Source organism: Lycorma delicatula, chromosome 10 (genome assembly GCF_047948215.1).
Source record: "Lycorma delicatula isolate Av1 chromosome 10, ASM4794821v1, whole genome shotgun sequence".
NCBI lineage: Eukaryota > Metazoa > Arthropoda > Insecta > Hemiptera > Fulgoridae > Lycorma > Lycorma delicatula.
The window spans coordinates 78,233,757-78,261,711 of NC_134464.1; the positions used below are offsets into that span (position 1 = coordinate 78,233,757).

Here is a 27,955-nt window from a genome sequence, read left to right on the forward strand (position 1 = left end):
ACTTGATGGTCCCAAAATAACTGCAAGTGTAATGGGATTAAAAAGGTGTGAAATTAGGATAAATTGGCAATGATTAAAGTACAAATACCACATTAATGTACAAATTCCCACAGATAATACAAATAAAAACCAACTGGTAGGGTTTTAATACATACTATTAGCATTATCAGAGATCAGTACCCATTTTAAATGATATTGACTGTTCTTTGAACAGTTTACTAATTTTAGTTAGGAAACTTGGAAGAAATTTTAGTTAGTTAAGAAACTTTACTAATAGTTTTTCTTAATTGTTTGATTATTTAATATTAACTATAGAGTGTGAAAAAAATCATCCTACTTCAAAAGGGAAATTTATTTAATATTTACTGTTATGCCCTGAGCCCAATAGGTAATAATAACATCTACCCTCAAGATAAGTTATAAATTTCTGGCATAACAGAAGATATGTGACATGCCTTACAAGTGACATCTTCACTTTATTCACTATAGGGACTGGCTACATAACTAATTGTGTCCTCATATACTTCGGATTCATTGCAACCATAAGTATGATTGGAATAGATACTGTAAAATAAGAAGTTAATTCTAAGTTATGAAAAAATATATGATTCATACTGCCTCAATTCAGTAAGGCAAAGCAAAATAAATAACTTGATAATACAAGGAAGTGAAAGGTCTACTTACACAAATTAAAATGGACAACAAAAACAAATATGAAATTTTCTTAATAAAGTTCTAGTGAATGATTGATGACTTAAGTGATTATTACATTCCCACACAATTAAGAAGAAACAAAATGGTAAAATGGTTGTTTTTCTAAATTATTTTCTAGAAACTAGAGACATGGTTAAAATATGATTATTTTACAAGTGAAATAACGATTCAACATATCATATATATTTTCTGCATTAAATTAAATTATTGAACTCTCCATAAATACCATACAAAAACCATGAATAACACCATACAAGAAAAAACTACCATACAAATATAAATTGCCATACAAGACCAACTGATGCATATCCAATCTACAAGCTTTTTTTTTTTTGATTTTTCTGAGCAAAAAACGCAAGCTACATTAAATCTAAGTCTGAAGACTGAAGAAAACAATTAATAAAGGTACAAGGTCTGTTCAGAAAATAACCAAATATTTTTAATTACACGCCAATGGAGATATTTAGTGACATGCGATTGGCAACATTGTGTTGCACATAACCTCCTCTGTAACCATACATTCTTGGTTGTTGATATCTCATTTAGTTTTTGTGTTATTGTTATTTCAATGCAACATGTTTAAATGTTAGTACCATTTTTAGTAATGTGCAATTTTTGGGAGTAACAATGCAAAATTTTTCATGAAACTGGAGGAAACTTTCACAGAAATGTTTCAACTTTTGAAACAGCTTACGGAGATGATGCTCTGGATCATATGAAATGTTATGAATGGTTTTCATATTTTAAAAACACAGTCAATTGAAGATGACCTTCGACCAGGAAGGCCTATGACTGATAACACCCATGTTCAGAAAATCAAAGATCTCATGCATGCAAATCGTCAATTGACTGTCAGAGAAGTTGTAGAATAGGTTAGCATCTCAATTGGATCATGCCTTGACATTCTGACTGAAAAATTGAACATACATCAAGTTGCAGTAAAGTTTGTTCCTAGTTTGATGACCAAACAGCAGAAAGAACATCGAGTGGATGTTTTTCGGCAATCTCTTGAACAAGCTAATGACATGACGATTAAACATTCATTGCAAAGGATCATAACAGGAAATGAATACTGGGTTTATGGCAAAAGTTCAATCATCACAATGGATTGGCAAAAGATCTCCATGCCCCAAGAAAGCATGTCAGTCTCAATCCAATGTTAAAGTGATGCTCTCAGTTTTTTTTTTATTTTAATGGAATTGTGCATTTTGAATTCTTGCCTGAAAGTGGAACAGTGAACCATGCACACTATCAAGGCGTTTTACAATGGTTACATGAAAAAATCTGCAAAAAGAGACCAGAGTTGTAGAAAGACAATTCATGGTTCCTTCACCATCACAATGCGCCCACACACTCAACTTTGTTAATTCGTCAGTTTTGTGCCAAAAATAAGATGGTTGTCTTCCTTCAACCACCCTAGTTGCCAAACCTAGCTCCTTGCAATTTTTTCTTATTTTTGAAATTAAAATTACTGATGAAATGAAAGGCGCTATTTTGAGACTATTGATAACATTAAAGCAAATTTGTCACGAACCTTAAAGGCATTTCAAATGAAGCTATCCAGGACTGCTTCACAAAGTGGAAACACCGCTGGGAAAAGTGTGTGACTACGGGAGGGAAATACTTTGAAGGGAACAAGGACCAATAATCTGTAAAATTATTAATAAAGATTCAAAAATAAAGTTTGATTATTTTCTGAGCAGAAATACATACCTTGTATATACCTAAAGGTATTATAATAATTTACTTCTACCTATTCATTCTACTATTCTACCTATTCTAATTCTAAAATTCTTGAAAGCTTCAACATTTTTTATTGCTACATACTAATTGTAAAGACTAATTAAAAATAATGGAATTATGTCAAATATTTCTGAATCTTACAGTTTAGAATTCTATGTGTAACTAAAATACTTTGAATATTAATCAGTACATTTGAAAAATTCTTTCAGAATTTGCATATACAAACACCCTCATTCCAAAATGAAAAAATGAACTACATTACATTAAATGTATATGTTGTATTAACAGTGGCATGTGACCTAACATGAGTCACAATTCTCTACAAAAAGTATCTTAACAATCTTCAAAACCGTAACAATAACAATCAACCCAAGCCAGGTTTATTAAGGGAAACTGAGGAATGAAGTGGTTTCCCATTATCTTATTCACTGAGTTGAATAGATAGTTGCATATCACCAAAATGGAAGTGATATTCAGACTTAATTTTCATTTTGCATACCACGTGGATTCATTATATAGCAAACAATTAATAAAGAAAGTATCTCTAACTGTAAGTACCTCTCTTATTTCAGCCATAGGTAAGACTCCAGCAGGTAGTGTAACGCCCTAGCTGTTACAGATAGTCCCAGTTCATTCAGGCTAGTCAAACAGTGCAGTAGTCTGCAATTTGGTTTCTAGATTTCTAGATCATTTAGTCTCAGGTTAAATTTCCATAAAGGGTCTGCCATTTTTTCACTTATCACATCTTTCTCATTAAAATACATACATATACATGTCTAGGATTATATAATATTAAAAAAAGCAATAGATTAATATTTCTTTCAGTAGTGAACCATTATACATACAATGTTTCAACTTAGGAGGAGAAGATTAAATGTAGAAGCAAAAGATTAAAAATTTATTACTTTTTTCAATATAAAATGTTTTACCGAGTTCATTACATCAATACAACTAACATTATACGATAATCTTAGTAATAGTTAGTTAAAGAAAACATATGATTAGTATTAAATACAGGTATTTCAGGAATACTTATATTTAACTCTTTCCAGCTAAATTCAAATGTGTTTTCATAACAATGATGCTAGTTTGGTTTTTAGTTATCCTGTTTTCTCTAGCATTCATTCACTTTTCATTGAATAATTTAGGAATTTGGGTATTTAAATATTTTCATAAAGGATCAGTGCCACATATAATGGATTTTTCTATAATTAAGGGATAAACTAAGGGTAAGTTTATTAACATAAGTGTTTAACAGTTTCTAAATATAACTTTCTTTACAGAATGTTGAGAAAAATAACAAAGTAAAAATAGAAAAAAGGAGAACCCATCATTTATAATTTTCAATGCTGGGTTTATCTGGTAATCGTTCAGTGAACTGTTCGGGTGTATGTATACAATGAACATTGATAAAATAATAGCATAGTTAACATTTTTCTATTCCTTAAAAAATATAAAAAATATAGTATAGTATTTTTTTCAAAATGATAAACAAATTTCTTTTGAAATAGAATTTCCCATATGTCTTTACAACATAGATGAGCAGTTGAATTATTGGAATACTATTAAAAGTTGTGTTCTGATCAACAGAATTTCTTGGTAATTATCAACATATCTACAAAATAGTCTTGGATATGCCAGTAAAGCATCTATATAAAATGAAAAGATTACTACCTAGAAAACATCTGATATCTTTGTTAATTTAAACCAAAATTCATAAAAAAAAACCTCAAAGATTGTTACATAACATCATTCTTCAAATAATAAAAAAAAAGTAATACCATTCTCCTACATCAGATAGAAACCAGTATTATTCACACAAAAAAGAACCGATTTAGTTTATTTGCAAAATTAACTTACACTTCTTGGAATATAATCATAACCTAATTTCAGAACAATGAAATTTTGATAAAAGGAAAGCTGCTGATAATAACACCAAACCTGCTTTCCCCAAAACTTTCAAAAATGAGTTCATTGCACTATCAGAATTTGATCTTTATTTTATCAGTAAATATTTTATATAAACTGTACAAATTTTATGCTTATAAAAATATCTCTAACCTGTAATATTTGTGTAAATAGGTGATGTGGCACCTTCATGACATTCACTGAGATCAAAAAATCATGTTCTAATCTAAAAATTATTCATTTTTATTTATTTAATAGCAACAACAGGCTAATGCAAGAATAGTTACTATGATAGATTATAATGATTTTATAACTTGCAAAGAATTCCATGCCTGACCGGGACATAATCCCAAAACCACCAGATGAAATGCAGAGATGCTGCCAGTCTACTACAGAAATCAGATAGATGAATGTATTACCCTCAAAAAATGTTGATGAGGAAATAATTATTAAGATGAACTTAATATAACAAAAGTATAAGAATTTTGTTATTTAGGAAATAAAATTACGGACAATGGATAAGTAATGCAGACATTAGAAGCCAACTGGCCTATGCTAGGAAAGCTTTCATAGATAAAAAAAGTCTGCTAGTATCAAATACAGATCAAAGGATTAAAAATGCAAATTCTTAAAAATATAGGTATATAGTGTAGTACTTTGAGGTAATGAAATATATAAAAGTAGTAATAAAAATTCAAAGGAAAAAATAGATTTCTTTGAAAAGAAGTGTTACAAGAGAATGTAGAAAATCAGTTAAGTCAATAAAATTCAAAATGAAAACGCATTAAGACCTCTTCGTTTTGAGAAAAATAAAATTTTTAGAAAAATATTGTAAAGAAATGTACTAAATGGATGACCCACAAATTAAATATGTTTATAATGGACAATGATAAAGTAATAGCATAGTTAACATTTTTCCATTCCTTAATAAATATAAAAAATATGGTATTATATTTTTCCAAAATTACCAAAGTCTGTTTAATTTTGTAATAAAAGGGGTTGTAGTATAAAAACTGGAGAAGATAACAAAGATGGAAATACATAAAACAGATTATTGAAAATGTAAGCCGTAGCATGCTGAGGATAAGATTTCCACATAATACAAAGGAAAAAATACAATAACAGTCAAATGATTGATGACTCAATAAAACATATTTACATAATAACATTTATTCAATAGGAAGATTTCACTTGTAACTAGAGAACAGTGCTTAAAACATTCCAATATTGTACTGAACACATTGGTTTGCTTTAATAGATAATTTACAACTGCACTGGGCTGAAATAATACATATTTATACACAATATCAATTTAGTATACTGCCATACATAATTTATCCTAACATTAACGTATATTTGAAAACATTCTATTGGATAATATAATTTAAGCAGGCCATACACTCATTTGTGAATTTAATATGTTAACAGTGAGTGTCATCCCTTATATATAACAGATATCATCCCTTATTCCTGTCCTTTATTACAGTAGTGTTCATTTCACCAAGTAAATCAATCACGATTAAATGCATATTTTAAAAGAAATCTAAAATCCTTTTAATAAAAAAAATACTGTTTCTTTGGACTGTAATACAAATGGTGTATAAAATACCAACACTATTGCACCCAGCTTACAATGGTATCAATTAAGACTTACTCGTACCAGACATCTACGCAATGATTTATTGCAAAACCCTAGTTCATCAGCCTAGTATTTATTTAAGCATTCATTTTCAACCTAAACACTTAATTATAGACAATATTACAAGAAATATTAAAAATAAAATTACGGCTCAGATCAATTAAAATTTTTTTCTGAATTTTAATATTTAGTTGGTTTTTATATACATAAAATTATTTTACACATAAAAGTGATTAAAATAACCAATAAAAAGATTTTTTTACAATGTTAAGAACACACATCTACTTAGATTACAGTTAATATGATATTATTTTCGTTCTTATAAACAGCAAGTTCTCCCCTAAACATAACATAAATATTAGTAAAAAATCTACCACACAAATACAGAAAGGAAATTATAAGAGATAGGTGCATATGCAAGATAGTACAATTTCCATTATTATGATTTCCAGTTAAAAAAAAAAAAACTAAGGAAAATAATCAAAAAGATATTATTTATTATTTACATACCAGAAATAATTAATTCAAATATTACAATGTAGCAACACCACCCATAATATTAACCGGACGATTCTTGTATTTCTTAGATATTTCTTGTTCAATCTGTAAAAATTCAGAATCCAAAAAAAAATTATTGTTTTACATAAAGAAATTAATATAAAAAATAAAAACTTTAGATCAAATAAAATAACAGGTGAGCAACTTACAACCGAACCGCAAATAGACTAAACACAATTAATATTTTATTAATGAAATGACAAATGAATTTAATACTAATTTCAATAATGAATTTAATATTTTATTAATGCAACTTGTAATATTTTACTAATGAAATGAAAATAAGAAAAATTAAATTGTGGATCTACATTAGAAAAAGTTTAATATTTACCATATTTTTTACAAAAGATGTTTGAAGTAGGTGCACTGTGCAGCAATGCACTTTTGTCATGAGTGATCATACAGAGTCATCAACGCAAAATGTTGCTGTCGATTTCTTATTGGATGTTTGCATAAATTCATTTATAATGTAGAGATTTGATTTATAAACTCTATCCATCAGATAGCATCAAAGAAAAGAAAACAACTAGAAAATCTGGGAACACAGAGGCCATCACCCTCTGCTGAAAGTTTGTTCTTCTGTAAAAGCCGCATGAACACAGGCTGCTAGTGAATCATTCGATGTGTGAGAAAGTATTCTGTCTTGTTGAAAGAAGTTTACTCTTTTATCTATTAACTGAACATAGAATTCTTTGAAAATTGTACGGTACACTTCTATAATAACAATCCGGTCAGAAACTATTGGCCCCCACTATAGGATTACAGAATCAGCACTCAGTACACCAATATGCTCATCATGAAGTGGAAACTCAAACATCTTCTGAGAATTTTCAGTCACACAATACTAGTGTATTGTAGTTTCAAAGAATATGAATTGATACTGAACTGAAGCATAAACAGTTTATAACTGACAAAACTAGATGACAGTAGTAACATACACATTTTCTAAGCCAAACAAGAGCTAGGAGCACTCTGGCTTGAAATGTATACCATATTTTTTACCCAAACTTTTTTAACTAATTTTTTTTTAATATTGGACAAGGAAATTTTTAATTAAAAAAAAACATATAGATTGCACTCGAATATCATTAAGCATATAATAAACTGACAGACACTACGCAAAGATGAAAACAAAAAAAAAATTAAAAATATCTTCACCGTCTAAATAGATGATTGTTGGCATTACTGTTTTATAACAATTTTAGTTTTTTTGACAATTTTAGTTATTTGGAAAAAAGTACATCAGGACCATCAAAGGGATTTTCTCTACAAAATAAAAAAAGAAGAAATTGTTAATACTGATTCATTAAGCATTAGTTCATATGTGTTTCCTTTATATGATTAAAGATGGGAAAATAAAAAATATATATTGATATTTTATTGATTTATTTTTTGTGATGGGGGGGGGGGGGATTAAGACACATTAAAAAAATTATATCAGTCTAATTGAGAACTTCCTCCTTTTTTAAAGTCTGTTAGTAAAGTTAAGTGATAAAAAATTTCTTCAATTACAGGTATCCTTATTACTGTTGAAACATGAATGATTTGTTAAAATAATTCAGTTATAATATTGAAAACAGGAAGTGAATCATGATTTCAGAAAAATTTATTACTACACAGAATGATTTAAGTAAATGAATCAACATTCAGAAATGAACCATTCCAGAGCATAATTTACAGAAAAATGGATAAAATAATAACATATTAATACTAATAGTAAAACATTACCTCTTTTTGCAATTCTTTAGTTTTCTCAATGATAAGCTGAAGCTTAGGAGTGAGTTCTCTTGCCTCTTCAACAGATTGTAATCCTCTATCTCTAACCGCTTTTCTACTGGCAACAATCTTCTCAATAAGATTTTGCTTATGCTCAACTTTTTGTGTCAGTTGATCAACATACCTATTCATTAAATAGAACAATGCATACAATCAGTGCACTTCAACATTTAATATTTGCCATAATAACAGACATGTAATTATTAATTTGTTAAATATTTTTTAATACTAATATCAAGGCAATATGAAAATTATTCACATAATAAAGAACATAAAAGTATCCAATAATATAAAAATGAAACAACAAATGTACAAAAAAAGAACTCAGCCAATTAAATTAACATTAACACAAACAAAAGCCTCATAATAAACAGAAAAAATGTATTTCAATCAAATAGAATATATATAACAACCACAAAAATGTTTAGAAAGATTTAGCTTTCTAAAACACAGTTATTAATTTACTGCTGATTTGAAAAATATAAATATTAAAGAATTTAAAAGGAAGTAGTAGTTATGAGTAAAAGCATAGGTCTTGCGCTGGAAAATCTTATTTGTGTAATTTATTTCTATTGAAACAAATGAATGAGAAGTCCATAAAAAGAAGGCTCTGTATTAGTTAGGTGCTTTTCAATTTGGAGGAAAATATGATATATTGCCAATAAAATGACTGTTTGAGGTGTTTGAAAATGGCTATAAAAGTATAATATATTTTAAAGCTGCTCACAATCCATAGAAGAAAAAAACAGACCCTTTACAGCACACTAAGTGACAAAAACAGGATTTCTGTATCTCTACATCACTCTTTATGTTATATATAAAAGAAATTATATTAAGTAAGAACTATCAACAATTAAGAAATAATATAAACAGGAAGTTCAAACTAGCAAAAGAACAGTGAATTAAATAAAAGTGTTCAGAAGTGGAAAGAGAAACGATCATTGGTAAAAAAGATGAAGCATACAGGAAAATTTTGTGGTACATAAATTAAAATCTAATAATGTGTTACACAAAGATGGTACACATACTTGGCATTTGCAGACCTAGAGAAAGCATTCGATAACATAGACTGGAATAAAATGTTTAGTATTTTAAAAATATTAGGGTTCACGTACAGAGATAGAAGAACAATTGCTAACATTAACAGGAACCAAACAGCAACAGTAATGAAGAACATAAGAAAAAAGCCATAATAAAAAAGGGAATCCGACACGGATGTTCCCTATCTCCATTACTTTTTAATATTTATATAGAACTAGCAGTTAATGATGTTAAAGAACAATTTAGATCCGGAATAATAGTACAAAGTGAAAAAATAAAGATGCTACAATTTGCTGATGAAATAGAAATTCTAGCTGAGAGTAAAAAAGATTTAGAAAAAACAATGAATGGCATGGATAAAGTCCTACGCAAGAACTACCACATGAAAATAAACAAGAACAAAATCAAAGAAATGAAATACAGTAGAAATAAAATAGATCAACCACTGAATATAAAAATAGGACGAGAAAAGACTACAGAGGTAGAAGAATTTTGTTATTCGGGAAGTAGAATTACTTAAGATGGACAGAACAGGAGTGATATAAAATTCTGAATAGCACAGGCAAAACAAGCTTTCAGTCAGAAATATAATTTGCTTGTATCAAAAATTAATTTAAACATCAGGAAAACATTTTGGAAAGTATATGTTTGGAGCACAGTTTACATGGAAGTGAAACTTGGACGATCAGAGTATCTGAGAAGAAAAGATTAGAAGCTTTTGAAATGTGGTGCTATAGGAGAATGTTAAAAATCAGATGGATGGATAAAGTGACAAATGAAGAGGTATAGCGGCAAATAGATGAAGAAAGAAGCATTTGGAAAAATATAGTTAAAAGAAGAGACAGACTTATTTATACGCTAAATCTTAAGGTATCCTGGAATAGTCGCTTTGATATTAGAGGGAAAGGAAAAATTGTGCAGGCAGGCAACGTTCAGAATATGTAAAACAAATTGTTAGGGATGTAGAATGTAGGGGGTATACCAAAATGAAACGACTGGCACTAGATAGGGAATCTTAGAACTGCATCAAACCAGTAAAATGACTGGAGACAAAAAAAACTTACAGTATTTCGATCAACAGTTTCATCACTATAAATAACTTTTAGAAAAGGATGAATGTCACTTAGTAATCACTTTTTTTTGTAGTTAAAGATTCAATGACTACATTGTTTTTGATGTGTTGACATAGCAGGTGTACTAAAACTTTACAACAATGGTGACTAACACAAAATGAGAGAGGACATGGGTCAACGAGTATTGAAATGTTAATAATAGTAGATAATGAGACTACAAGATGGCAGCATTTCTGTAGTCAAATGCTTGCTTTGTCGCTTTGTGTGACATTTTGCTCTCCTGTTACATTCCTATGTGTAATACCTTTCAGCTACCCCTTGTACAACCATACATCTCATAATCCCAATTTGATTTAACGTGGTTACATATGCTTAGAGACTGTTTTTAATCTAAAATGATTTTTTTAGAAATAAATAAGTTTTTATTGTTTTTAATATAGAATTTAATTAAAAAGCTTATATTACAGAACTGCAAATAAATTCATAGCAAAAAATTAATTAGTCTAGCTACTATAGTGTCTATAGTGTACTTATAGTAACTACAGTACTTGTAGACTATAGTAACTACTATACTCTATACTAAATAATATAAAATATATCTAAATTAAAAAAAGAGAAATAAAGCTCAACATAATGGAGACTATGAGTGATCATTAAAATAACATGACCACCCAGGTAACTAAATAACACTTACTTTCTAATAAATTTAATAAATCAATTAAATAAATATACCTAGGTGAATGTTTAATATTATGTAAATGAGTAGTTCCAGGATCAGTGATTAGTTGTTTAACAATTGAAACTGTATCTAACATAGCAGCAACACCTTCAGTAGTCTCTTGAAGTTGATTAAGAGCTATCATTTCAGCTTCTCCCTGCATTTCTAATAAACGCAATTTCAGGAATGATTCGATCTGAAACAATAAAAGAAAAGAAATTTGTTTTGTAGATTATATTGCCTAATCATAGAAAAATATCTTTATGCACAGAACTAAACAAATTATTTAAAAAGAAATATGAATGTACTTTAACGATGAAAAATCAATTAGTAATGAAAACTTACTATGGTTTTCATATAATTTCATTTTCAGAGAAAGGATGTTTAAAGTTTTGATCTTTAAATATGCACTCTATTAAATAATTACACTCAAGGATTTGATCACTAATAAAAATGCTTAATAAAAACATTTTGATTGTTTTATAACTGTTATCGTTTTTGCAAGGTTTTAAAATGAAAAAAAAAATTGTAAACCACACTGTTTTTATGAATTAAGAACAATTACTCAACTTTTAAATTCACAAAATATTTATCCTAATGTGATTTAGTCAGATCAGTCATTTATAGTTAGGGATAAATACCAAGGTGCCAAGTTTTGAATACTGAAAGGGAAGAGAATTAATCTTATAAAAATCAATCTTAGTTATTCATCAAATAATTTTTGGGGAAATAGCAGCTAATTTCATTAAAGGATTAAAGGATTTACAGTCAACGAAGTTGATTCCATAATTAATGGAGTCGTAAACTACCTGACTGGAAAAAAATTGGTGGCAGATGAGTACTATACATACTTACTAGAATCAACATCATAATTATCATTACCAATGAACAACTCCAACAACCTGGATGTTGTTCAAACAACAAACAACAAACAAACCTACTACATTGTAATTGATTTTAAAGTTCCATCTGCCACAAATCTACCTGTTACAATCAGCATCCTCCCTCGCTTAACGCCCACCACCTCTTTTTCAATCTTCTTCTGGCCTTTCTCATCTCTAGTTCTTTCTGAACACGTTACTCTGATGCAGTGTAGTCATTTTACACGACCTCACTCTTTAGTTTGTGATTCAGCAATCTTTTAAAGTCTTTCAGATGATTGTGAATCTATAAAAAGAGGCAGTTTTTTGAAGTCTACTTTCAACTTCTTTGCGAGATGAAAATACTTCAATATTCCCAAAATACTTGAAAGTGAACTTTGATTCCTTCTACAATGATATTTATAAGTTTTTTTTTTTATCTCACTACTAATAAAACTACTTTTTATTTACTAATTTTGAGGATCAAATTCTTTTTAACTTTTCATTCCAGACATCAAGAATTCTTGGTACTTCTCCCCAGAACTTTGTATCATAAACAAAGACTGTACATTGAGATCTTGATTGAATGATTGTTTCACACTTTTATTTCTAATTTTTTATCTACAATAGATATAAAACCTAATGGTGATAACATATTGCCTTAATATATTCTCTCCATAGATCTAAACCACTCTGAATTCTTGTATATTAAGCATGTGTAATTTTAACAAGGCTTGAACGCTGATTGTTTCAAACACTTTTCTCTAAACATGTCATTCCTGCTGTCAAATGCCTTCTCAAAGAATATAAAGCCTTGTCTTAAATATATTTAAACCATCATTCGAGTAAATAATGATGATATTCCATCATCAGGACTAAATACTCATACTCCTGAACCCATACTACCCCCTTATAATTAAGTATATGTTTTTTTTTTAATTTTGTTACTTACTAATCACCACAAATCACATTAGTTTTTTTTTCAAAAATTTCAATGAGAAAATTCTTTTCTGACAATCTACAATAAAGTTTTAATAATTAATTTATTTACATGAAATTTTAATTAAATATACAAATTATGAATAAACATGTTATTTATTACCAATACAACAACAAAAATTTGTTCATGATGTAAAGACATGCTTTTTTTTTACTAAGATCAAAAACTTAATGATAAATTTTACAAACCTCAAGTAGTTGATTGACAAAATCAATTCTTGTTTCTGGATTATCAAGTAATGTATACGCATATTTTCCTTTGGCGACTCCAGATTCTGATTCTTCTTTAGGTGTTTGCTCTACTTCAATTCCACTCTCTTCTAGTGTTATTCCATATTCAATTTCCTATTAAAAAATTACAAAATAGAAACAAGATAAAAAAAAATTTTAAACCCAATTATAAATTCATAAGAAATACTACAAGTATTATTAATGTGGTAGTTCTAAAATAGCATATCTTTTAAGATCTGATTCCAGTATTCAAATTAACAACCAAAATTAAATGGACATGACATCTGTGATCATATGCATACACATAGATTAGTTTCACATACAAAATTTATGTAACTGAGCTAGCAAAGCAAACTGAGATAACAGACTGAAGTGTTAATATTTATGTTTAATAATTAATTAGAAGAAGTCCATTCATTTACTTAAAAATTGAATTTATCAACAAACTGTAAAAATCTTTTTTTCACGATGCTAAAACTCCTAAATTAAAAACAAGTCGACCACTATTAGCTCATTACTCCACTAAAAATTACTCTTTTCCAAAAGTAATTTAAATTTTTAACAAAATCTTCACCATAAATCTGTAATAACCTGAATTATATATCAGAAATAAACTTCTAACACAAGTTGAGAATATAATTAAAATGTTTTTTTATTTATTAAATAACACAAGATAAACACAAATACTCCTAAAATCAACATCAACTTAACACAGCTGTGGTTTTTTAATATTTGTATCTTTGTGTATTACAAGTTCCCATCATCTGATACTTGCAGTTCCACTGGTGCATTATATGACACATATCTTGTAAGGTTTTGTCTCATTATCATTATCCATTAATAATTAATAGAACTATCAGTGAATTTTATATTCAAATGGTGCAGTGCCAATCACCCAATTCAAATATGAATTTAATCCTTCCAATATATCCAAATTTAATAATAGTCTTTAATCTTTACTAAGTATGACATAAAAATATAAATCACGAAAGATAAATAATACATCTGCCACACAGAAGGGGAATTCCATGCATTTTAAACTACTGCAAATCTCACTGCCACAGATCTTTTTAATAACTTACATCAAGTAACTGTTAAAAAATAACTTTTTTAACAATTAGCATTCATACAATAAATAAATCCATGGTTAATTAATAAAGAATAAATGTAAAAATTTTAAACTCACATCAGTGAAATTAATTTCATCAGTTCCCCAATCGATTGAATCTTCATTAGAATCTTCTTTCTTAAACAAAAACATAAATAATCAAATAAAAAAAAAATTATAATTCACAAACTCGAAAAGATAATTTTTAAAAAATAAAGGAATATCCAATTACTAACCTGATTAATAAAGATTGCTGAACCACACCGAAATAGAGTTATAATAAATTTTCTCATAATCAAATTATTTTTTAAACATTTGAAATGATAAATTTTGTTAATTTTAATATAAGGTTTTTATTTTAAGTCATTTTTGATTTTTATACATATAATGAAGTTTTATCAGCAACAAGTAACTTAAATTTTTGGGAATTATATTTATTTGGTTATTATTCATGGCAACTATTAAAAATTAGAAAAAAATTCTTGAAAATATTTGTGAAAAGTGTGGTGCTTTATATAATAAAACATGGACTTTAGGAAAAACAGAAAATAAACAAATGGAGCCCTTTAAAATATAGTTTTACATAAGGGTGTAGAAAGTTCGGTAAGATGATATAATTATCAAAACCCAAGTAGAGTAGATGAGAATTCTGTGGCAGAATTTTACAAAGAATAATCAGGTTAGTTGGTGTCATACATATTAAAACATTCATTAGTTAATTTGATAACAGAAAAATGGACAGGGATAAAAACGATAAAGGATGTTATATAAAACAGGTAACCGAGTCAACCATTGGCACTTTTCATAACTATAATATTAAAAAATGATATTTTCAATTTTAGCCAGTTCTTTCTGAAGAAACAATTGGAGTAAAATAGAAAGGAGTACAGTTGTTTCTGAGAAATTTAGGGTTAGTAATTAAAGGGATTTAGGAATAGTAGCATAAAATATATAGGAATTGAGAATAACATCAAAAGACCAGGGTTTTATTTTAAAATAAATATATATATTGCTTCGCTGATAAGTTATTAAACTTTTTGAAATAAAATTATTTTAAATAAAAAAGGTTATTTTAAAACTTTGTTTAGTGTGAATTGTGGTTAATTTGTTTCCTATATTGGCTTTATTTGTTGTTATCATTTGTTTAATAATTATTATATAAAACTGCTTATTAGTTCGCAATTAAGAACTGAATATGATTTTATTTATATTTTACTTTCCTGGCATTATAGTTCTAGAGCTACACTGCAAGAAAGAGAAATGTATGGTAATGAGTCAAAAAATGGGATATGGGTTTTTTGCATTTCTGGACGTTTCATGACCCAAGAATCACAAAAAAACCATTAAAAAAAGTGGGGGCAATCTTCATAAGTACATGCATTGGCATGTTTGAAGATTAATAACTTTTGACGAGACAAACCAAATTTGATGAAATTTTGTACAGAGACTTAAGTATATGTGACAATTTTTTGGTAAAATTTTAGGATTAATATTTCTATGTTTTTTTGGGAGTCAATTTTCTCCAAATTTTGCAGACATAATCCCACTTTATATTAAGCTCAGTACATGCATGAATGCTTATGTTACTTTTTTTTAAATTTGCATCAAAATTCCCATTTACCAAAAATCGATTCTTTTAAATGAAATATTTTTATTTATTATATATTCTTTAAGCAAATTTTTTTTTAATGTCTTCCAAGGCATAGCAGTAGTGCAAGCAACCAAAAAAAAAAGTACTTTTGAGGTGGGGAAAGTGATCAATATTAAAAATAATGAATTTTTGAATTTTCTAAAATTTTTTGGGTTTATTTAAATTTTTAATAGTATTAATATTTGAAATAATAAGCTTTTAGTAATAATATTACAATAAAATATCATAATAATTCACCCCCCCCCCCCCCCACCAATACTCACAAAAAATAAAGATATTTTTTATTGACGGTACATTTTTAGTGGATTTTTTAGGTTTTTTTCCATTTAACATAGTAAATGTAGAAAAATCAAAATTTTCTTGGAAGGTGATATTGGAGATTGAGAGCAGAAAAAATTTAAAAATACAATTTTTTGAATTTTTAAAACTTTTTTTCGTTTATTAAACATATAATCATAATTTTACAATAAAGCATAATCATACATTATCCTCTATCCCAAAAAAGAAATCTTAAGTAACCTTAAAATTATGTAAGAATAAATTACCAATGCCAGGAAATTATTACCAGGATATTATTATTATTATCTTCTTATAGTGAAATTGATAAATGAGTCTTCTAATTCATATATAAATTTTTATTTACTTTAAAAAAAAATTACTACTAATACAAGAGTTAAAATTTTTTTCTATGATAGGACTGTAGAATACCAGTATGTCATCTATAGATCTAACCAATACTAATCTAATCCATAACAGAAAATTAAGTGTGCATTCTATGCCTCACATTATTATTTCTGCAAAGTTTTTCATTTATACTTCAGAAATTCATTACTAAAATTGATGACCCCACAGATAAGCGGTTAGGTTATAAATAATATTGAATAGCTGAACAGCTATTGAATAGATGTACAGCTGAGATGCTACTGCTCCATCATCAAGGTTGAGTTAGTCACAAAAGGGTGATTGTGTTGAGTTAATTGAAATACGCCCTTATAGTGAGCTTGTAAACTTTCCTTATTTTTTAAATTGTTCATTAGGAAGGAGCAACATTCAAATACAAAATTAAATAGTGAATTATTAATCTAAAAAAAAATTAACAAAAAGCTGTAATAAAGTTTATTGAATTACTTCTTATAAAAACTATCAATGAGGTAAACAAAATTTCATTATAAGGAAGACTCAGAAAATGTTATATGGCTTTTTTACAATAAATTGTTATTTTTTAATCTTCAACACAAATGAGATTTTTATAATTTATTACCACTTAAAAAAGGTACTAATCATTGATGTAAATCTGAAAATTCACTATTTAAAAAAAATAAAAACATAAGAAAAACTTCCTAAACAAGCATTTTTTCATATGCTACATTTCCATATCCCACGCCCAAGCTTCACTTCCAGCTTATGTGGTGATATCATCAAGAAAAAAATACTCACAAGTACGCATGCGCGCACGAATGTAACCACTATATTACATATTGACCACTGTGTCAATAAAATTAATATTATATGAAATATAAACCACCAAAACACAGTAATTATATAATTTAATATGGTAAGTTTAAGTTATCTAATTTCTGTGTTTTGGTGGTTTATATTTCATTATATATATATATATATATATATATATATATACATTTCTTTTTTTTTACTGAAATTATTCATATTATTCCTCTGTTATGTTAAATTATATTAAAATAAATCATCTAGTACAGAATATTGAGATAAACATATTTTACCTTATTTTTCCATTAATTTTTAATAGAGTTTACTGCTTAGTATCAGTATAATAATTTGATTAAGCAAAACATTAGTGTATTGATAATACATTTTTTTACCAATACCAATATTATTATTCAAAAAGAACAACATAAATATAAAAACATCAAATTAACAAAATTTTACAACAAAAAGAAAATGAAAACAAATTTTTTTTTTCTTTTTTAAATAAGCACTGTAAATAATCAATTTCAAATCATTAAGAATAAAACCCTAACAAAAATTTATATTCCAAGCTAAAAAAAATGTATAACGTAAAGTTAAATGTAAAAGCAAAGATCACACTTTTTAATTCTAAAAAAAAAAAATAAAATAAAGGGCCAGCTAAAAAAAATACAAGTAAGCTCAAAACTATCATAAGAGATATTTTACATGGTTGTACTCAATTAAAAGAGTGAAATTAAAACCAAATTCCAACTTTCAAAATAATTATTCTTACATAAAAAATGAATACAAGGACAACATATTTTTTGTTTTCATTTTATTTTTGTTATGATGGATTTTCAACAAGTAAAGCCTTCATCCATTGACAATTTTATTAATCATAACAATTTGAAAAATAATTAAACATACCTCTTCAACTTTAATTTCTGGAGCTTCTATTGAAGTTGGTTTTTCACCATATAAATATTCATAAGTTGTAGTGTTACCGTGTTCTAAAACAAAAAAGTAAACATGCATAAAATTTTCTATAAAAAAAGTAATAATGCAATGCCTAGACTGTTGGCCAAATCAACATCAACATATACACATCATTAAATACAGTATTAGATGAAGAGAACACCAACTGAGATGTGCTTTAATATTAATACCATAATTGGCTACAAAATTTTTTTATATTTTTTTTTGTACTAGCATCAACTATTACTGCAGTAATAATATATGTAAATAATACTAAAAAATAAGACTGGTGAGATTTAATGATTGGAAAGTGTCTCTCACACTTATTACTTATTATTATTGAAATTGCTTATCAATAATAGACATTTGGTATACATATTAATATACTAAATAAATTTATTTTATGTGTATAATGTTGTCTATAAATTGTGAGCTTTCTTTTTAATACTATAATCCACAAAACCAGATGTTTTCTATATTTTTCTATAAATAAATCAAAAACACAGAAAAGGTTTGTCTGCATCAAAATAAATTTAGGAAAATCTAAGAGGTAAACAAAAATTATCAGAATAATACTCAATCTAGTACTTCAGTAAAACCTAAATCAAAATCAGATAAATAATTACCCAACAGCTAAAGAAAAAAATAGATTAAAAATATAAAGTATTCTGTGTTACTAGTTTATAACATACCACTACAAATTATCAATACAAATCATCGCCTTACTACAAACCACTAGTAAAAAGTAACTCTTAACTCAGGTACTAGTCGAAGGATAATAGAATCGATTCCAATGATTTAGCATCATAAGATACTCGAATGCTTAGTGCTGAGAATTTATTCATGATACCTTTTTATTATTATAAAAATCAGCATCTCAAATTTATGAAAAAATTCTCTGGTTTTCAAGGCACTATGAATACATGGTGATTGTAAAAATTTAATGATGTTAAGATTTTTTGACAAGATTCTAATAGTAAATAAACTTGACCTATATAACACCAAAAGAAAAGTACAAGTAATGAAAAGAGGTACAAAACTAATTTGAAATCTTCATTGATGAAATAAATAAATGGATGCATGCATGAAATATATGGATGTGTTTATAGTCTAAATATGGCAAAAATCAAGTAATTTTTGTGTGAAAGAATAACACTCACAGACACCACTAGATTTACGTATTCACCGAAAAGAATCCAAAAATATATATATATATATATACATCAGATAAATAACATCTTAAATGTCAATAACAGAAAAAAAATATAACTATAGAATTAACACAAACCCTCCGCATTATTTTTACTTTATTTTTTGCTTAAGTAATCGCTAAGCCTAATTTTTGGGCATGGTCTGTTAATCATGAAACAAATTCTGATATCTATAAAAAAAATGCCTTACCATTAAATGACTGATGTTAATTATGATAGCATGAATAACTCTTTGCTCAGCGATCCTCTTCTAAATTATCTAGGTTATGTATAGGAACTGATAAAATGAATGGATGATTTTAAAACAAACGATTGATTATTACCAGTTATATAAACAACTTTGACTAAAACTAGCCAGATATTCATTATATCACACACAAATAAAACAGTAAAAAAAATTTTTAATAATTTTTCTGATAATATAAATTCATCAACGTAAATTGAAGCAAACCCTTACTGAGTGGTTACTGCTAGTGGAATTTTATGATCTTAAACTATAATTTGAAACATCATTTCATGAACCACCACTTTGTATAATGGAATACTGTAATAATGATGAAATATTTTTGACATAAATGTTACACTACAGATTACTGTAGCCTTTTTGTAATTATTTAATTAAAATTACTTTAAACATTAAGAGTTGACAATGGTTATTTTTAATCTGACCCCAATTTCTAAAAATCAAAATTATAAATTTTTAATGAAATTTGTTTGATGTTATAAGTTAATATAATATTTAATAATATTTAAAATAATCACAAAATAAAATAACTATTTTAAAATTTGCAACAATATATATATATATATATATATATACTTAATTAAACACCACAATTTTAATACGTCAACCAAAAATAATATAAGTTATTATTGAGAATTATTCAATTAAAAACATTTTTACAAAACAGTTTCATCATTGTTTATAATCAACACTGTAAGTCTTCAATCAGTATTAGTTTTACATTCTTTAAATAAAAATTTACTTAATTATTTATGCCAGTAAAATAATCATATTCATAATAGAATAGATTTTCATAATAGATTTCATCCCAGGGTTATAGCAGTAATAGTAGCATGCCACCTGGCATGCATACATTCTTATTTTGTATTCATAAGTTGTATAACCAAGATCAAATTTTTATCATTTCAATTTTTTTCAGCAACAAATGACAGAACAATTTTTATTGTATAATTAGATATATCATTTATCAATTAATTAAACAAATCTAAATTTATTCTCTAAATAGTAATTATAGTCGCAAGATGAATTATTTAAAATGGAAACCAAATGAAAAATTTAGATGGTAATAATATCGTCTACAATAATTAAAAATGTTAATATCCAGAAGAAAAAGGTAACTGAGATGGGAACCAACATCCCCACCTCTTTATTCCCATCCCACCACTATCATTACGATTCAACCATATTTATTACTATTAATATTCTTTTTAAGTTAATTTACCTTTTATTATTTTATGTGTTATTTTCTTTCATTCTTTCTTATCTCTGTAGTTTCTGTTTTTGTTGAATTTTAATTAACCATTAAGAATTAAGAGTTTTTTCCATTAAAAGTTTTTGTTGATGAAACATTACTTCTCTTAAGTATTTTTGTCTTTAGTACTTTGTTACTCTGTGGATTTTTACTCTAACAATTCTTCCTTTTTTTCTTATTTCCTTTCCTTTTAAAACAACCTCAGTGAGTAATGGTCAAGCAGCACAGATTTGACAGCTGTACTTCTACCAGTAATTCTAATATATTTAAATTAAAAATGAAATAATAAATACTCAGTGAATTAAACAATGCTAAACACAAACAATTAATCAAAGTGAAAAATAGATGATTTTCACCCTTAAAAAAAAAGATTAATAAAATAAATTTACACTGCAAGCACCCCATGAGCATTTAGATTTAGCATTTTTTAAATTTCAGTGTTTAACTGTTAAAACATATGTAAGAGTTTACATAATTTATATTTATAATTCATCATAAGTCCACGCAACATGACTGTACTGTTATTATATTTATTTCTTAAAAAGTTTCCAACTTTTAGATTATCTATGTTGTTATACAAGGTCTGTTTAGAAAATACGCAAACATTTTTAATTACGCGCCAACGGAGATATTTAGTGACAAGCAATTGGCAGCATTGTGTTCCGTATAATCTCTCTTGTTAAATACATATTCTTGGATTGTTTATATCTTGTTTAGTTATTGTTATTTGAGGGCAATGTTTTAACTTTTGAAACAAGCTTACGGAGATCTCTACTGGATTATGCTATAACATTTTGACTGAAAAATTGAACATGCATAGAGTTGTAGTAAAATTTGTTCCTCTTTTGATGACCAAACAGCGGAAAGAACATCAAGTGGACATTTGTCGACAACTTCTTGAACAAGTCAGTGACGATGAAACATTCATGCAAAGGATCATAACAGGAGACGAAAGCTGGGTTTACAGCTAAGACAGCGAGACAGAGTTCAATCATTGCAATAAATTTGCAAAGGATCTCCATACCCCAAGAAAGCACATCAGTCTTGATCCAATGTCAAAGTGATGCTCTCTCCTATTTTTGATTTTACTGGAATTCAATACAAAAACAGACTAGACGAGACAACTCATGGTTCCTTCACCACGACAATGCACCCGCACACTCAGTTTTATCAATTCATCAGTTTGTACCAAAAATCTGATGACTGTTCTCCCTTAGCCTCCCTACTTGCCAGACTGGCTCCTTGCAATTTTTTCTTATTTCCAAAATTAGGATCAGTTATGTAAAGACGCCATTTTGAGACTATTCATGACTTTAAAACAAGTTCGTCACAGACCTTTCAAATGAAACTAACCAAGACTGCCTCACGAAGTGAAAACACCGCTGGGAAAAGTGTGTGAATAGAGGATGGGAGTACTTTAAAGGAGACAAGAACTAATAATCTGTAAAATTAATAATAAAGATTAAATAAATAAAGTTTGGTTATTTTCCGATCAGACCTCGTATAATGTTAATACATAATCAACTTTCATAAACATATCGTACCTATATACAAGTTAATGTACTTTTGGCAATTCTTAAATCCCATTTTGCTAGCTTCCTTTCTACAATATGAGGGATGGCTGAAATGTAATGCACATCACTCGTAACTCATAAATGAAAAGTGATAATCAAATGAAGTAAATATCATTAAAAAGCATTTTATTTATTACAAAAGCTTACGCTTCTTTTTCCATATTGTGGTTGACAACATTGAAAAAGACGTGTGTTAACAGCTACATTTCTCCCTAAGGTGAACCAGTTTTCTAAATTTGTTAATGAAAAATGCTGGATCAAGAGTCTTCCTAGATCCATGATCTCACTGCATCATCACTGCAACACTGAAATGAATACCCTTAATATTCCTTTTTAATTACAGAAAGAATTGAAAACCTCAAGGTGTAAAATCTGATTACTACAGAGGGTGTGGAGTAGATTCAAATTTCAACTTCACAAGAGACAGCAGTTGCATACGTATGAGGGCAAACATTAGCATTTTATAAAATAATTGGCTTTGTAGATTTCCAAACACAACATATGTTGCTAAGATGTTTTAACATCTCTAAGTATTGAATAGTGACTCACTTCCAAGAAATCAATTACATACAGATATTTGGAATTCCAGAACAGTGTCAAGAGAATCCTTTTTTTGCAGAGGAATGTGTTTTGATTCTTTTTTATTATGGCAAACCATACAACTGATATTCCATGTTCTGCTGTTTTTCTTCTGGGTCATAATGATGCACCCAAGTTTTATCTCACGTCACATTATTGAAAAGAAAATAATCTCCCTTGTCATAATGTTTGGTAAGCTATTCACAACTTTCCTTTCATTGTTTGTTATTTTCTGAAGCCCAGTCATACAGAAATATGTCCTACTCATTCTTTCGATATGCCTACAAAGGTGGGTTGTGTAATTGTGTCATGCGATTGTCATTTCAATCAATTCATCCACCTTGTTTTGATGACTCCCACTCACCTTTTAGATGACAATGAATATCACTAACATTCATTTTTTCCGCTGTTAAAAATTCAATCACTGTATGTTGCATCAAATGTGTTGACCCAGCAGGCAAACTCAACTTCATAACAAATGTAACTGACAGAAAATAAGAATATGAGGGCGAAAATGAGTTTTAAATGTTAATAGTATAGAAATGAAAATACAAGATGGCAGCACCTGTCGCTTTGTGTGAATTTTGTTCTCCCATTACATTCCAGTGTGCATTATGTTGATCCAGTGTGCCCTCATATGATTCAGCTTGCAATGCCTGTTTTTGTCAATATTACTAATACAACACCCTACCTTAATCAGAAACATAATTTATAAATTTGATGCAAACAACTTATTCTCAACATACATACCACATAAATATTTAAGAAGCGGGATCGATCCAATTTCTTGTCCGATAGTGTATGCAGTAAATGCTAAATAATAATCTACAGCTGGTTTCATAGTAGATATATTTGAAGAGATTTTCTCATATATATCAGGAAGTTGTGCTATCCTTTCAATTAACTCCTTTCTTATATTTTTACCTGTTATGCCTAACTGTTTCATAAGTGCATCCAACTCTGCTTTTGCTGAATGTTCATGTTTTGTATATTCATTTTCCTTTTTATCACACTCCTAAATAAAATAAAATATGCGATGAATAAACAAACATAAGTAAAATTAACTATGGCTGGGTCTACTCTAAACAAAATAGAATGATACAATGTTATAACATACATAGACTAGCATTGAGGTGTTTTAAAATTAAAAGCAAAAATCATTTGAATATCTTTTCTGTGGAAATACATTGTGAAATCAAACAATTATTTACCATTCTGATAATATTTTCTGAATAATGTAATATAAAATTACATTTTTATTTGTATAAATTAAAGTTTCCACTTACCAGGAATTTTCAATAAATATGTCCTAGTACTTTCGCAGTCACTACTCCATCATCAGGGATTTCATAGAAGTAATTCAAAATTCATAGTGTAACTTCTCTATATATAATTATATTTTTAATTAAAATTGTTATGTTCATACTAGTTTATCATCAAAAAATAAAAAATAATTTATACGTCAATAAGAATGTAACATCATGTCCGTAAGAAGTTTATGACTATTAAAACCTACAATTGTTTAAAAACCTACAATTCTATTTATCCTTATTCTATTTAGGAAAGAATCTGTTCTGTGTTCAAACACAAAACACTACCTCAAATTTGGATTCCTGCTTATTGAAGACATCCTATAAGTCTTTTTATAGCATCTTTTCTATCTCATTTGATTTTACAAGGTATCTGGAGAGGTTTAATCCTTTTCAGTATAAATTGTTTCACTCAGATGTTTTAATGTAATTTGGTAAAGTCACAAAATTTCATTCAGTTGTAATGCAACCGTCGACTTCAGTATTACGAGCACAGAAATCAACTCTGAACATTCTACAATCTTTCAATATATCCAAAAGTGGATATATTGAATACTTCTCTGTATATATTGGATATACTTTCTGAATACTTTTCATAAGTACCACTTTTGATATCCGGCAACTGATCATCAGGTTGCATTTGTTTATTTACGTACTGTTTCTACACGTGAATGTAATATTGTGTATTTATATAAAATGTATTTTTTTTAAAACTATTATTTTACAGTTTAGTTTAAAAACAACTTAAATATTTACTTTAACATATTTTATCTAGCTAATCTCTTTTAATTGCTGTATTCCTGTCATAATAAATTCATAACCTTAATTTCTTCTGTCTTTTAATTGCATGACTGCCGAAAAAGGAATGTAATATATTTAGGGTGAATGTATGTAAGTATGTTCCATCATACTTACAACTGATTTAAATGTATGACCCTGCATTGGAATCCTTACATTACCATAAGTGTCATAGGCTATATATATATATATATATATATATATATATATATTATTTCGATAAGACAGTGATGATTGGTCAACCTCACACAGGGTGCTCATCAACTTATCAGTCCAGCCTCATGCACAGTCTCCAAGGGAAGCCCATTATTATTAAACAGAATTTTTTTTAATTTATTTAATATTATTATATTTTATTTGACATACATTTAATTCTATTATTTTTGTAATATTATTAATTTGATTGATTCGAATCATTCAGTTCAAACCCCACTCACACAGTGATACAGACTCACAGTTCACAGTTCATTAATACAGTTCATTCAAGTTTATGGTTCAACCGGCAAATCTCCACTACTATATATATATACATATATATATATATATATATATATATATATACATATATATATATATATATATATATATGTATATATATATATATATATATATAGTAATAACCACAGAAATTGATTTTATTTATTTTTTCAATAATATGCTCAAAATAAAAAATAATTTCACTTTACTCTCTCATAATAGTTTGTCATTATAATTTAATTTAAACGTATAAATGCAACTACTCTAAATAGAGATACTTCTTATAAACGGTTGCATCCATTTGTCATCATTTCATGTACGAGTCATGATAAAAATAAAAAGCTTTGCCAATCTCCATGACAGAGTAGTACAACTCAAGTTTTTATCTAAAGGTCTTGGGTTCGATTCCTGGTCAGGTTTGACGTTTCTCATACACTATAAAATTTTCCATTTTCATATTCCCACACACAAGCTTCTGTGGTGAATTAATTAATCAGACCAAAAAAAAAAAAAATTTTATTTTTATCAAAAATAAATTTACATATTCTTCTATAATGATATTGTTCCTCTAAAAATACTCTCCCAGACATACGACACACTTAACACCAGTTTCTTACAATCCTTAAAACATTTTAGAAAGTATTTTTTATTGTAGCCTTCAGTTCACTTAGTAATTTTTTCTTTATGCTTACTATCATTTCAAAATAAAAATTGTTCTTTTAATGGGCAATTATTTGTTCCAAAATATTCTTTTAATATTGTCTTGATCAATGGGAACAAGGTATAGTTGCAGGGTGCAACATATGGAGAATACAGAGGCTGCAGTATCAGTATGGTGTTATTTTTATTACATAATTACAAATTAATAGAAACATGAACTGCAGGGTTATCATGGTGCAAAATCCAAGAATTGTTGACACATAATTGTGGTCATTTTCTTTCTTTAGATTGTTTCAGATAAATAGTGTAAAACTTCTGTTTGTACTACTGTTTGTTGACTGTATAACCTTGAGGTAAGAATTTATAAGAGATGACACCACGGTAATAAAAAAAGACAGTAAGAAGAACCTTGACATTTGATCAAACTTGGCAAACTTCTTTTGGTCTTGATTCTTCATGAAGTTTCCACTGGGATAAGTGGTTCACTATCATAATTGTACAACATGTAATGTTACCTATTATGATATGTTTGAGTAATTACAAGTTTTCAGCAGCAGTATCAGCTAAAACAGTTTCTGGGATGTTTTTGTGATATTGCTTTAGTTGAAAATTCAACTATTTTGAAACATATTTCGTTGTAACTCATTTTTTTACCGAAAATGTAGTGATAAAATTATTTCATGCAAACCATAAGAGATTCTCATCTCTTCAGGAACTTCTCGAATAGTGATTTTTTAAAACAATGTTGTTTATTTTGTAGATATTTTCATCTGTTGTTGATGTATTAGGACTAAAAGTTTAAAGATCATTTAATCTTTTCCTCTATAAGCATTATAAAGGAATACTACCTCTAGTTAAATTAATAATTTATTTAATTTTCATGGTCTAATCAACCACATATTGTTTCTCACCTGCACTACTTTTCAGCATGCTACATCTGTCAAAAATAACCATTTTTATCACAAATTTCAAATTTGTGAACTCAAATTTTAGATGTAAAAAATAATGAAATTCATAAATCTCAGGCAATAAAACACGAACAATATTAAGAATTTAAAGATACATAATTCTGTCTGCCATTTACCCTGAATCCATAAAACAGAGTAACCTACCCACATGTCTACTAGTCATCCCCCTACAACCAATTAAATTTATTTAATTTACTCATATTTTAATGTCTGTTCTAAACAAATGTTAAATGTTTTATTTATAATTCTACGATGAAAAATAGAGGTTTAAGTCATAAAAATTGATAGTGCTGTCAGCTGCATCTAACTCTAGTAATAATGTAAGAGTTATGTTTACAGTCTTAAAAATTAAATTTGCAACTCTTAAAAAACAGGTGTTTAAGCTAGCTGCCAAAGAGTTAATATAAATTTCAGAGGTAGAAGCTAATACAGGTGCTTTTTACAGTGATTTATTATTTATGTA

At 27.7% G+C, this 27,955-nt stretch overlaps 1 protein-coding gene across 1 annotated transcript in view; it reads right to left on the minus strand.

Moving 5' to 3' along the window:
* LOC142331414 (CDK5 regulatory subunit-associated protein 3) overlaps nt 1–27,955 on the minus strand; it is a 48,050-nt gene that overhangs the window by 13,284 nt on the left and 6,811 nt on the right. The window contains exons 4-10 of the mRNA XM_075377299.1: nt 24,030–24,294; nt 18,372–18,454; nt 14,447–14,506; nt 13,219–13,374; nt 11,185–11,366; nt 8,291–8,462; nt 6,515–6,607 (exon numbers count right to left, since the gene is read on the minus strand). Coding sequence (XP_075233414.1) covers nt 6,536–6,607; nt 8,291–8,462; nt 11,185–11,366; nt 13,219–13,374; nt 14,447–14,506; nt 18,372–18,454; nt 24,030–24,294 — 990 coding nt within the window. The 3' untranslated portion in view covers nt 6,515–6,535. The remainder of the gene's footprint in view (nt 1–6,514; nt 6,608–8,290; nt 8,463–11,184; nt 11,367–13,218; nt 13,375–14,446; nt 14,507–18,371; nt 18,455–24,029; nt 24,295–27,955) is intronic.